The 14172-nt window shown below is 35.9% G+C and overlaps 2 protein-coding genes across 3 annotated transcripts in view; both read right to left on the reverse strand.

The window, feature by feature from the left end:
• Positions 1 to 381: 381 nt before the first annotated feature.
• On the reverse strand, positions 382 to 8962 carry LOC105112220 (uncharacterized). 2 transcript variants are annotated; one of them, XM_011007838.1, is made up of 15 exons: positions 8520 to 8962; positions 8170 to 8264; positions 7963 to 8076; positions 7549 to 7653; positions 7339 to 7410; positions 5605 to 5717; positions 5079 to 5213; positions 4453 to 4521; positions 4031 to 4118; positions 3841 to 3912; positions 3650 to 3750; positions 2499 to 2616; positions 1743 to 1802; positions 1522 to 1632; positions 382 to 975 (listed from the first exon to the last, which is right to left on the reverse strand). In XM_011007838.1, the coding sequence occupies exons 1-15, from the start codon at positions 8614 to 8616 to the stop codon at positions 862 to 864; spliced, it is 1464 nt and encodes a 487-aa protein (XP_011006140.1). In that variant the 5' UTR covers positions 8617 to 8962; the 3' UTR covers positions 382 to 861. The 2 variants fall into 2 exon arrangements, with proteins under 2 accessions (XP_011006140.1, XP_011006141.1); XM_011007839.1 differs by having other exon boundaries at positions 8170 to 8274; positions 8520 to 8611.
• A 2014-nt stretch (positions 8963 to 10976) lies between these two features.
• LOC105112221 (uncharacterized) overlaps positions 10977 to 14172 on the reverse strand; it is a 7393-nt gene continuing 4197 nt past the window's right edge. The window contains 5 exon segments of the mRNA XM_011007840.1: positions 10977 to 12857; positions 13049 to 13129; positions 13274 to 13391; positions 13482 to 13642; positions 13983 to 14124. Coding sequence (XP_011006142.1) covers positions 11373 to 12857; positions 13049 to 13129; positions 13274 to 13391; positions 13482 to 13642; positions 13983 to 14124 — 1987 coding nt within the window. The 3' untranslated portion in view covers positions 10977 to 11372.

Below are 14172 nucleotides of genomic sequence, written 5' to 3' on the forward strand. Positions count from 1 at the left end.
CAATTATATATAAATCATCTCTAGTAACCTGAGATGGTTTAATTGATAACGTGGATATGGTTTCTAGTTTGAGGGAATAGCTGCGTTTTGCAAGCTCTGTTGTGATGACTCATAACTAGTGTTTTACTACAGGATTTTGCATGATACGGGTTACACTCTGTTGAACAACAATCCTATATTCGAAAAATATTTAAACAACTTTGGATTACATGTCTGACAATTCAGTGTAAAAATTTGTTTGTAAATCATTTTTTTCACCGATTATTCTCGGATGACAAGGATAAATATATTTGGCGTTTCAGCTCAATTGATGAAGAATTCTGTGCCATATTCAGAGTTTTTCCGATACCCAAATGTAAATAAAAGCAAAGACCAAACTGGAAAGGAAATTTCGTTCATCTTTTACTTCAATTATATGCAGATGGCCGCGAAGACAATAGCCAAGCACCATGAAAGTATTTAAGCCCACAACGGTTTTATGAGCAAGTATAAAAAGCATTCAACAAAAGCCGAAACCATGCAAAAACTACCTTCCTCGGGATTTGAGAAGTCGCAGGCATTCAACATTTACAAATATTAACAGAACTGAAGCGCCAATGAGCTCCAGGCACCACTGGCACCCCTTGTCCTCCCTCCCCAGAGGAGTTCTTTGCTTCACGTCTCTAACTTGCATTGATGTAAAAGGAAACTGGAGCTCGAAATAGGGAAAGCAGTCAGGTAAAATAGGACATCCAAGTTCTGACCAGCGATGCTTGTAAGAACAGCTGACAACTGCAGATAACTATTTGAGCTATTAGACCTAGAAAGAGGCTGGATTGAAACAGGTGGTGGATAGGAAAACGCATCTTTCCACAGTCAGCATCAAGGATTAGTCATAACACCCTGCTGTGCCTTGAGAACGAGCTCTTCAGTTGTAGTGCCAATAATCTCATTAGCACGTTTTAGCGAAACACAGAAATACCGTCCGAGAGAATCCTGTATTGAAAAATTTACTTCCTGATCAAAAGAAACCGATAGCAACTTGCGCACACAGAAGATAGCACCAAAAATTCATGCCTGGTCCAAGGAGTGGTTTTATCCAATAGCAAAAATGTTCTAAAATTCAAAAAATTACTAGACGTAGCATTGTTAGTGTGCATGATTTTCAAAAAAGGTGTCTTCCAAAGGCACCATGTCCAGTTTGATGCTTGACTGATTTCCATTTAACTTTTGATCCAATCATCTTTCAGATATATAGGTCCATTTCCTTATGGTCCTATGTTTTAGTATAACTCCATAAAAACGATCTGCAGGCTCAATAAATTGAAAGACTTTGGTTGGGTAACAGGATCTTTTAACAGCTTATTCAGATGATGCAAAAAAGCCCTGCTTATCCAACCGATCCTTATAGGATGTCTATATGGGGAGTGATGTCAACATCAGTTGTAAGCGTGTGCATGGAAAAGTTTTCATTTTAGCTAAGATAAATTTGCAAATTCCAATTTAGATCTACCAAGTTCAGTCAGGAGAACTGTTTCTTACCCGAGCAACAATGCCCAGCTTCTCCAACTTTTCAACTGCATCATCCACATCAAAATTACAGCTCTCACCGAACTCTTCTTTAATCAGTTCCTCGCAACGCAAATCCAAATCCTGTTTCACAGTATAACAAAGTTATACCTAAAAAATGGTGCAAGGAAGATTCTGTCCTCCAATAATCTAGAGCAATAAAAAAAATAGAAAGAGGATGAAGTGGACCATACCTGCCTAGTAGCGTTGCCCTGTTCCATCAATATAAAGAAGGAAATGATAACCTCCTTGACCTAAAAAATGAGTTAATTTAAGCATCTGTTAGTGCATAGTTAACTATAAGACAATCCCCAATCCTGGATGTTGTTCACATATAAGACAACAATTACTTCATAAAAATCTTCAGAAGCAATTCCTCAATATTTCTGGAGTATATTCTCCGTCCTCACAGAGATGGGGTTCACAGGTTGCAAACATTCTCTCTTCAGTATCAATTTGGTATTCACCTTTTTAAAAAAAAAAAAAAAATAGTATTTCTTTCATCTACATTCATATAGAAGACTCGTCTAGATCTGTATATATGATGCTCGAGAAACACGCTCAGAATCTAAAATGAGTGAATATGAAACACAAGAAGCCTGATAAAGGTAATTGCATCATTATAATGTAATCCTACTAAAACAGCACATCCACATGAAAAAATTGAAAATTTGTAAATGAAAAGGTGATAGCTTGAATCTTGATTACGAAATAAATCTCCAGTCTCCTTTCCCCCACTCCCACTCCCTCTCCCAATTCCGAAAAAGAAATGTTATTTTAAAGGGATAACCAAAAAACAAATTAATTAGTCAACTGCATGTTATGAATAGTTACAGCTACCTCCTTCAAAAGTGAGTAGAACCATTATACACATTATATAGCTCATTGAATAAAACAAAAATGAAATTATTGCAAAGAGCAAAAAAGTGAACATGTTGTATGAAACTCACTTCCTGTTGAATCACATCATCACACAGATGAAGAAGAGTACCCTTTCCACTATCTAGTTGTTTATCATACATGGACTGTGTTATTAAGTTCTGATATGCAGCCAAATTTTGCTGAAACCTGCAGGTAGTTGAAAAAACAATAGCCACATCAGTCATTACTGGCAAAAAAAAAAAAAAAACAAACTCAAGGAATAAAAGAAAGGAATGAAGGACATTTAAATCAAGAAACACACCACGAGAGAGACAAGCTAAGAAAACATAATCCTGAAATGGGAAGTGACAATAAAAATTGCAGTGTACAGTCAGGACAGCAAAAATTAGGTGAAGGTGAGTATAAAATCTGAAAAAATAAATTGCCTTATCTGAATAAACACAAGCCTGGCATTACAAATATCAATGAGGGAATTTGCAAAAAGTCAATCCCCTCCAGCCAGAGTGCATACACCAAATTATGTGCACTCCCAAAAGCATTCCATAAATGAAACGCCAAGGGTAAAATATTATTTTGAATTAAATTGGCAAGCTGAGTCACGGGTTTAACCTGTTGCATATCCTCATGAAATTCTGCATAGGTCATCATAGCAGTTATGGGACAGCAAAATAAGATTATACGACCAGTGGGCATTTAGCTAAATGGTACTCACCCTTATCAAATTTGGAAGAGTGGGAGATGTAGAACCACCAACAAGATCACAGACTAGAGACGCCACTCTCTGAGAGAAATCTCAATTTTTCTTTTGATGTTCAACATTTAAAACTGCCAATCTAGGTATGGTGCGGCGCCCAAACATATAAAAATAGGAAAACCAGAAGGAAACTAAAATAACAAAATTGAAGTTAACATTTCTTTCTAAAATATGCACTTCTAATAAATCTATTTTGCGGGCCAGCATCAGTGGGCAGGTCTCAAGTTGAGTCCTGCTCTTGCCACCGTAAGAACCAAAAGAAAAGGGAAAATCAAAGAAAGAAAAGAAGGATGATAACATGTAACAAGGAATGTGCAGGATGCAATCTAAATCTTCCAGCGAACCATTCATTAGATCCACAACGAATTTGCCACATGCAAAGTGATAAAAATTAACACATAAGGACATTCTAGGAATTTAAAAAGGTGAAGAAAGTGAATAGGGAGGGAGGGAGGGAGACTTCACGTGAAGTATGTTTTAGCACAGTAACCAACAACTGTGGAAAGGACAGCAAAAATGACCCAAAGATCAGCCTTAGGCATCTCAACCGAACCAGACACAGCAACCTGCAAAGAAAGACATGTTAAGTGCATTTGAACAAAATGATTGAAAGCCAGAGTGCAGTCAACTGAAGCAACTTCATTCATAAAACTCACCAGCCCAACTACAGCAGAAACCAGGAACTTGACCCAGTCCATTGGAGTTAACCCTGGGTTTTTCTTTTCAGGCTGTTGAAAAAGGAAATGATGTTTCAACATGAAGTCAAAAGTGGATGTCTTGAATATGGGGCAACAAATAGAAAGTAGAATTAAAACTAAGAGAAGCAGAAAACAGTTAATATCTCACAAGAACTATTTCCAAATCAGCCATTGGAATGTTTTTGAAATGTTTCACGTATATCCCTCGCTCTGTTTTAGATTTTGGAGCTGCTCTCCTGGAAAATTGCCATTCTTGTCAATGAGTTAGATATCACGATTAAAAAAAAATAACAGTTATGTGATTCCATATAATAACGAAAGATCCTTAATAAGCATCCTTAATATTTAAGGTAATTGCTCTACCTTAAAACATTGTGTGTACATGTGTGCGTGCACGCGTGTGCAAGTGTCAGTTGCAAATTGGATCCTTAATGGTTTCTTAACAGAGTTCTAAAGGATGATGAAATGATACATCGAAGTGAAAACTAGGATTTTTAGGAATGCAGGTCCTAAAGGATAATATGAAGCAAACCCTTGATAATTTTCTTGGTAAATGAGAACAAGCAATACCTGTAAACGACTATAATCCTATCAAATGTAGGCTCTTGTATTGTAGTCTTTCTCAGCAAATTTTTAACACTGGAGGAGACAAAGTAGAAGTAAGAATGTCATGGCATAAGATAAACAGAAGAGATTCAATACATGCAACTTAAAAAACACATATTTCTCAGGTGTTTGTGACATTGAGTGTATAGAACAAAAATACATGCCTTTTGTCATTCATTATAACATTTTTCCCACTTTGTCCCAAGAAAAGACATAGTAACTTATTAGATAATATAAACGCAACCATGATTAACTTGGTCCTATAACAACAGACACAGATCTAGTGTAAGATTTTCAAGGTTCCAACTTTTGCCTAAATTCCAGCATCTTGACCAGAATGTTGTTTTTGGCTCAACTTAGTATACTTGCAGAACTAAATTACAATTTATATTGAAATTAACTGATATTTAAGTCAGTAAAGAGATTAAAAAAAATCATGATGTGGAAAAGATGTAATACACTCCTAAGTACTGATCATTTAGTTTCACTTTTCTAGAACTTCTGTTCATGAAAGTGGATGAGAAAGATAGATAGAGAGAGAGAGAGAGAGAGAGAGAGAGAGAGATTTCTTTAATAAAACATCACATAACCTCAAATCCATATTTTCCAGTCGGATTCTTTCGACAAATAAATCATCCTGATCTTCTTCAGAGTTATGGTCATCGTTCTTCTTTAAATCTTTCTTATGCTGTCCCCTTGACTTTCTTGCGAAAATTTTGTCTAGCCTGCAAGCACCATAAAACCCAGAAAGAATTAAAAAAAGGAAAGGAATGAATAAAACAATTTATATTGCCAATCATGAAGGCAACGGTATTCTCATTGAAAGTAAATCACATGCTGGATGTCCCTTTTTAATCAGTCACTTCGAGTTTAGGAGCATTAATAGCAAACAATTGCATATATCCATGCTATTTGATCAACAGTGCTGCAGGTAACAACTAAAGCTTGCTAAGAAAATGTTTTTTTTTTTTAATTTCATTTGATATGGGTAAATACCATTCATGCATTTGCATATAAAAAGATGCAAACTATTTTAGATCTCAACTCCCTAAAATTATGTCCAGTCATATCTTAGATACAATTAAGTTTTTAAATCATGGGCAGAAGATTGCTTACCGGGTTACTCTTAAAAGAGATCCCCAAAGACGTCCAATGAGCATGTCCACTTTCTCCAGGACAAAATAATCAGTTGTTTTATCAATTCCAATCCCACGCCGAAAGATAATGTACTAAAACAAGTGATAATACAGATTAGATTCCTTTAATGGCATATAATAAGAAAAGAAAACAACTATTTTAAGTGTTGTAGTTAACACTTTAAAACCTATCTGCCTTTCATTTAATACATGTCAATTCAGTGAAGAGCATTCAACCACGATAATATGGGACAGAGTCTGATACATTGTGGAATTTATTGCATCACATAGGTCAATAATGGTCAGGTGGCTTAACCTGCACCATTCATCAAGGTTCTAGATATCAGGAAAAACTGCAATCAAATTCCCTAACCTATGTCACCCAGTAAAGCCATCACCTTTATAAAGACACAAACAAATTGAAATGAGCTATTTGACAATAAACATAAAACAAAGTTAAGGAGCATAGATCCCTACATCCAAAGTTTTACCAAAAAAACACAAATAGATAAACAAAAGGTATCCATGAAACTGAAATTGCTTTGGATATTTTTTTTCGTTACAGTATGACTCCCTGTTGCCAGACTAGCATTTCAGAAAGAAGATGATTCATTTCACAAAAGAGGAAGAGTTCACTGGAGTTAAACTGAGCCTGTCACTTCATCATCTGAAGATCTTAAAAGCTAACATTTCATCCGATCCAACATTATGCAAGGCCAGGAAACAGGTTCTGGTACCAAAAGCAGTGACTTTATTTTTCATATAGAAAAGAAAATAGTGCAAAATGGCAGAAGCAGAGAAAAGATATTTGGACACTTACAACTGAAACTGTTTTAGAATTGTCTTTTATTTCACAACCCAAGACAACAACAAAGTCAATCACATAATTATGCTCCATGTAGATAATGGTATTAGAATTTAGGAAGTTGCTGCAACATGTCATTGCTGGAATGTAAATTCAATTGGTTTAGGCAATGTTCCAGGATGATAGTGATCAAAACTTGAGCAAAGTGGAGCATTAAGCGTAAAAGATAATAATGAAACTCATGGCAGCTGTTCGAGACACGCAACAATGAAGATGCATTGTTAAGACCAAAATTCACATGAAAGTATTGGCTCTAGGAGTGCAATCACTCTTCATGGTATAGCTATCCAAAACTGATTCAGATATTTTTAAGCTTTTATAAGACTTGGAAATATTAGTTAACCTCAAACTCTCACAGTTCGCGTCAATTATTTCTAAAATTGAAGTGAAGTGCAAAGTGAAAGCCCTGGTGCACAAAATCAAAGAAATTCAGAAGTTGCAATGGCAAATATATTGAATAAAATTGCATGCAAGCATAATAAGGGAATGTTTGGTAATGCAGTTGCTAGTGCTTATCCAAAGTGTTTTTCCTCTTTTTGGGTGCTTTTCAATGGTTTTGACATGTGACCAGGAGCCAACCATTTCACATGCTGCATAGGTATCAAGAGGCTACCAACAGATAAGGGCATGTGCAAAGCGATGTACAGAAACCAACAAATCCCCCAAACAGAAACGATAGCTCAAAGAGATCAGATAACTGGAGATGGCAGTCATCAAATTATTCCCTGCATACCCCTTCTCCCAAACACAAGAACAGGGAAAATTTATGTTGATTGATACTCACAAAGGCAGTCATGAGCAGAGGTTTTTAAATGATCATGATGTTTTAAGTTCAATTTAGTGCAATACCTTATCAGAAAAGTCTGGGAGGTTTTCTTGAGGATGATCAGCAAAGTACGTCTTCAAAAGTTTCTTGTCAAGCTGCACAGCAAAAAAAAGGATGGTGGAACAGGAAGATTTGAAGATGAATGAACATATCCATGGGATGCCCACAAAAAATGTTGAAAAAAGCAAGCATCTCTTATAAATGAAATTATTTAAAGGCATGAGATCAAAAACCTTGGATTCTTCAACTTTGATAGGAAGATTTAGAAGATATTGTCCAGAGAGTGCAACCTCAATCTCGTCATCACTTGTTATCTTGAAGTTGCTCTTGTCCATCACCTTTTTATAGAACAAGAACGGAATTAGAGTTTACAGTGGATTTATTCCCATCTTTGTTTGATTCTTAGCCATGTCTTGCTTAATAACCAATTTGGTTCTCTTGAATTGATTGTAGTTTAAAGTTGCAAAAATGTCCTAGCTTTTTTTCTTTTTCAAAAGAAAAGGCCATCCTTATTGCCTTCTTAACCATTACAACCTCTAATATCCTTTTCTTATGATAGTGTTGCCTGTTTTTATTCCATGCATGTCCAAACCCACCCACCCACCTGACCTGAAACATAAAAAAGAAATGAAGAAGAAGTGCAATACCTGAAATAAGTAGGTTAGGAAATTCTGTTCAAGTACATCAATTTCAGTAGGAGACAGGTTCTGCTGCTCCAATTTCTTAGCGCCGGACACAGGGTCAAAGAGAGAATACAGTTGCTGGAGACACGAGATGAACGTTAAAACATCTTGATTTGACGAAGTTATTGTGATGCATAGTTTGAATAAACACAACGAAAAAATAACCAGTACCATCAAATCTTCAAACTGCAGAAGATACCAAGCTCGTATGGTGTACTCGACTCTCTTGCATAGTTTTACAAACTCCGCCCTGTCATTGCCATGTTCTGCAAAAACCTTCAAAGACTCAATCAGACAAATGTTACCTGCAAAGGCTAAGTTCATACCCTCTTCCTGTTCTGATTAAATTAGACAGAAAACACATTCACTGTCCCTTTCTTTCGCTTTCGCGTCAGAAACAAACTGAAATCTAATCTAATGGACCCAACTATAAGAAAAAATGAGAAAACAAAGGCAGCCCATAATCCTACTCCATGTATAAACAACGAAAAACTAAGGAAAGAGATGAAACAGAAACATACCAATGAGGTTGGCCAAGGTCATGATGAGCTTTGGTTTCAGAATTGGGATTACTGATTCCCTTTCCAATCTGATCACCTCTTTCTTCTTCCTCTCCATTTCCCCCTCGAAACCAAAACAAATCCAGCCCTTCTTCAAACAAACAAACAAAAAAACCTGCCTTGTTTTACACCCCTAACCTGTATATATATATACTACAAGTGTTGGGGTATTTTAGAAAGAAGGTAGTGTCAAGCTAAGGAGATTATGTGCATAAAAGCAAAGAATAAGATTGTTTTTTTGTTCCTCTACTTCTTCTCTGGCTTTGGCTTTGGCTTTGGAATCAAAGGCAAAAAAAACCAAGGGGCTGGTATGTTTCGGTTTCTTTCAGTTTTGATAATTAATTTGCCAGTTTCTCATACACCCTTCACTATGCTTACGCCATTAACTTTCATTGCAAATGTGTCAGAGCTTATCTTTTAAATTATCTGTATTTATAAATATTTCAAGATAATATTTACAAAAATTAAAAATAATGTAAAAATTAAAATAGAACAGCTGCTCAACAACAACGTAAAACAGGCCCGACAAAGGCTGTAACCTACCCGTCCTTTTCGGAGGGAAATTTCAGTTTCTGATTTTTAGCCCAGAGGGACTCGATCGAAACAATTCCAAGAGTATAGGGATGAATGCTGGGAAAAACTAGAAACAAGTCCGCCTGTCCCCCGTGTTTGTTTGTCCTGTTTTACTTTTGCCCAGCAACTATTTGAAATGGCTGTCGGCAAATGGCAGCCCAGCTTTCGATGATTGCTCGATTGATTTTCGGGTTTTTTAAAAAAAAATTATTAAAATTTAAAAAATATATATTTTAAATTAATTTTAATAATAAAAAATATTATTTTAATAATTTAAAAAAACATTTTAAAAAGTAATTATACCACACAAACAAATAAAATCCTTGTCCCTGCCCTGTTTATTTTATGTTGATTATCTTCTTTTTATTTTATTTTTTGTTTTAATTTCTACGTGTCACCGTGTTCATTGTGTGTGTGTGTGTTTATTATCGAGGTCGGAATAGACACACGGTCTTGACTCGTTCCGTTAAAGTAAACGTGGCAGTGACGACTTCCAAGATTTTGATTTGATGAAATGTTGAAGACACGAAAACCGTTGACATCTCTTTTTTTTCAATCAAAATTTAGATTTTCACTCTGAATAGTTAAAAAAAATAATCATACTCGTCATTTTAAAACATTAAATGATTTCTTGTGCACCTCAAAATCCAAATCATCTTTTATTTATTTATTTATATATATATATATATGCACAACTCAAGCATTTTATTTTATTTTATTTTATTTTATTTTATGTATTGAAGAACAATTATATAGATCAACAGAAGTCACTGTACCTTTGGAAAACATTGTAGATGCTAGCTAGAAAACAAATGTTTATTAGCATGGTATGATGATAGTTTTGTCTTTCATGTTAAAAATATTAAAACTAGCGCTATTAAAATCTTTTTACAATATAAACTAATTATTGTCAAATTAATCACGTACAAGTAAGTCTTTTTCGTGTTTCAAAAGTAAAATAAAATGTCAAAAATGCTCATAATAGCAAGAGTCTTGGAACTGGCTTCGAGGGCCGTTGATGATTTCATATTTTTTTTAATGTAATTATTATTATGCCAGGTAAGGGGTATTTTGATATTTAATAGAACATAGAAAAATACATACTATTGAACAACTAAAATACTCATGGAGGTCAAGAAATTAAAACTAACCTTAAGGTTTTTTTTTTTTTTTTTGTCTTTCCACAGATCTTTTTATTATTATTATGCCTCCCGGGGTCTAAAAATGATCGCCAATTCTGTTCTTCCTACTGTATTCTTGAAAGCATCACCATATCCTTTATTTGGATGGGTGCGCATCAATATTGAGTAGTTGATTTGTTATTTGTTGGTTTTTTTAAAAGAAAAATTTTCTCACCTATAAAAATATAAGAATTTCATTTTTTTTATTGATGGTTTTTTTTTTTTTTCAAAATAGTATGGTAGGACAAAAACGGGAACATAGCTTTGTCTATTTTAAATTTAAAAAATAAATCAAACTCTATACGAATAAATGCTCTATTTCTATGCAAACTCTACAAATAAATGAAGTTATATTTTTGGTGTAAAATTAAAACAGTTTAACATAAAATATAGGATTAAAATTATTTTGAGAGGGAAAAAAAATCACAGCAATTTAAGTAAGATAAAATCAATTCAATGAAAAGAGTATTTATTGATAATAAATAAAATGTTGGAACTTTGTAAATTAAAAAAAAAAGGGGGGATGCTTCGTCAAAACAAAACAAATCATTTTTTGTTGAAACCATGTTATTTTTCTACTGAGCTACTTAAGACTACAGCATGGACTTTGAAAAACTCTTGAAAGTAGAATTGAGTGTGCAATCAATGAAAGAACCAACCGGTGAATCAAAAACAAAGATGTGAGAGCCTCCAGCCTTCAAATTTATTGAAAGATGTTTCTCGGTCAACAAAGAAAAAAAATGCGACTGGAAACAAAAAATGCAGTGTAACTTACCTACCAGATAGAAGATATCAGAATCTTTTTCGATCCTTCCTTGCCCTTGCTCTCACCTGCCTATCTAACATCTGGATATTTACATGGTGCTTTAATTGGCTCTCGTATAAAGTATGTACAAAAACCTATCTCAGAATTTGTCACAAGCTTCTACACTTCTGCAAACCTTGCAATAAGTTCAAAATTCCCTATAATAGATAACAAGTCACGATTTCCTATGAAGGCATTTCTTCTCGTGATCATAACCTTGTACTTCACCTACCAAAAATGAGGGGGGAAGGGTATTCATCGATTCCACGACCTCAAGTATGGCTTCCCCATTGGATCGTGTAAAACAGAATTCTGTGGCAAAGCCATCCATCCCATATCATCGGGCATCAGGGAACTAGCAGTGTCACGCCCGCTAAAGTAATCGAGTGGATGAGCTGGTTGTGGTAAAGCATTACTGACCCTGGGGGTAACCCCGCTCACCATACCATAGGCCCTCGGCAACACAAACTGCTCAGCAGAGCCCACTGAATCTATGGTACCATTTGGACGCTGGTTGGTGGGGCTACCTGAATGTAACTGGTTAATGGGCCTTGCCATATGCAGTTGGTTACACTGGGATAGAACACTAAATAGGCTTTGATCTGCATTACTTCCAATGCTCTGGTTTGAGACACTAACACCACCTGCACCATTCCAGTCCCCGCGAACTTGATGCTCCCCAGAGAACCAGTTCTGGGTTAACAAACCATCATCATTTGGATGGGATTGGAGCCGTGCTGGCATGCGAACAGGATTAACATTCCACTCTTGCAGATTGACTAGTGGAGCATGTCCTTGTCTTGGAATCAAGAATCCTCCTCCCTCAGAATAAATGTCCTCTGATATATTTTGTTGCATGTACTCCTCAATGTGATTCTTCTGTCTCTGTTCAAGTGACAGCGAGGACTGAAGCTGCCCCTGGATATGCCCTGTATACTGACCATCTTCCATTATAACATCATTTGGTGATTGAAAATCCAACCCGGTTGGCTTTTGTTCATTATGGTAGGGTAAAGTTACCTGACCTTTGAACAAAGATTGAAGCAACCCACTACGATCATGGTTTGGGTAAGAACTGAAAGAACCATCATCAGATTGTCTGTGCAATAAATCTTTTCCGGTTTCCTCTTCATGCACTTCAGATTCCAAATCAATCAACTGGGAGCATTGTTCTTCATTAACTTGATGTGGCAGTGACAATCTACCAGTAGATGTGTATTCATGATTTGCAGTGGAATCATAATATGAGTTGGGTATGCTAACTGCTGACCAGACATCTCCACCAGAAGAGAAAGGAACTCCCTGATCAATGGAAGCGTCTCCGATGTGCATGGTCCCTGAGTACTCAGATAAATGTGGAGAAGCTTCATCTGAATTAGAGTTCAAATGGACATGATTATTTTCCATATTCATATCTATGGGATTAAGATCATGGCTAACAGAGAGGGAGGAAAGATGATGTGGGGACTGATTCTGCTGGGAGCCTGAACCAGAATCTCCATAATCAGAAATGCTGGATTCTTCGTTTCTTGATCCATGATCATGCTGATCCTGAAGCGCAATTTCATGGTTCTGTTCCTGCTAATCAGAAATGCTGGATTCTTCGTTTCTTGATCCATGATCATGCTGATCCTGAAGCACAATTTCATGGTTCTGATCATGCTGATCCTGAACCACAATTTCATGGTTCTGTTCCTGCTGATCCTGAAACACAATTTCATGGTCCTGTTCCTGCTTATCCTGAAAAAACAATGACAAAAAAGCCAAACTTAGAATCAAGTATGGAAGAATTCACCATCATTCAACAATGAGAATTGGGTTAAACAGGTTCTGATGGTAAGCAGATGATATTAGCTGTATAATTGAGTGATGAGCAAAAAAAAAAAAAAAAGGCAGGGTGGGGTGGTTGATATGAGGACAGAGAATTAAACCTCCGTGTTAGTGTCATGTTGGTCTGCACATTGATCGCTCTGATCCCGAAGCAGAGTCTCATGACCATCTTTCTCCAGATGCTGGTTCAGGAACCAAACAAGTTAAATATAGAACAGGGAAGATTTCTAGGATTTCACTGTCATACAAATTCTGCTGCCCTGGACATGCAACAAAATGATACAAGCCCACGAAAAGAAAAAATACACAAGGCCAGAATATCAGACCTCCACTGGATATTTTAATATCTCTTCCTCCAAAGATTTGGTTATCTCCTGTCTCTGAAACTGTCTCTCTCTCCAAATTGCATATGCTACAGGAAGATCTTTGTTTGCCAATTGCATCCTACATAAAACAAAATCACATTTTGAGAGAAGAAATCAAATATTTTTGTGCCTGTAAAAAGATAGTGTAGTCCAACAATGTACAACTAACCAATGCTCCTGCAACTTCTTTTGTTCCTCTTTCACGAATTCTTCATATGGTTGTACATGCAAAGTATCAAGATCACCTAACACACAGTTAAGAGACTTAGATTGAATGCTTTTACCAGACTGCTTCATGATCTTAACAAGTTGGTGCTGCTTCTTGCTTATCTGATATCAAATGCAGGTCATCAGCAAAATCCTTAAAAAGAGAGAAAAGTTCAAAACAAGATGAGGAGAAGAATCACATGTATTTTCCACATTTCCAACATTTTGCAAATTTCTAACCTTATTTTTATATGCAAGAGAGAGAGAGATTATTGTCACTTGACTTGGTTACTACTTTAGGTAAACATTGATTGTGGTGGTCACCTAAGCATGCAAGGTAAAAAGTGTAGACACGTAAAACTTGACAAACAGGAGAATTTTATGATGGATGAATCCTGCCATTAAGGTAAAGAATAAATACTAAAGTACTTCATATAAACTAAGAAATAACAAAGACACCAACCTTTAAGTATGACATATATTTTGCACCGTCACTACGGTGGATATTGCGCTTGTGTAGCTTGTCTCCTTTTCCAGGTCTGGCATCATCTGAAGCAAGCAACGACTTTCTCAGTTTCTCCTTCATGGAGCCTTTCTCACAAATCCTGACACCAAAGGCAACTAGTGAGATTCTTACACAATTGAGCAGGAAT

The sequence above is a fragment of the Populus euphratica genome, unplaced genomic scaffold (assembly GCF_000495115.2).
Source record: "Populus euphratica unplaced genomic scaffold, PopEup_1.0 scaffold587.1, whole genome shotgun sequence".
NCBI lineage: Eukaryota > Viridiplantae > Streptophyta > Magnoliopsida > Malpighiales > Salicaceae > Populus > Populus euphratica.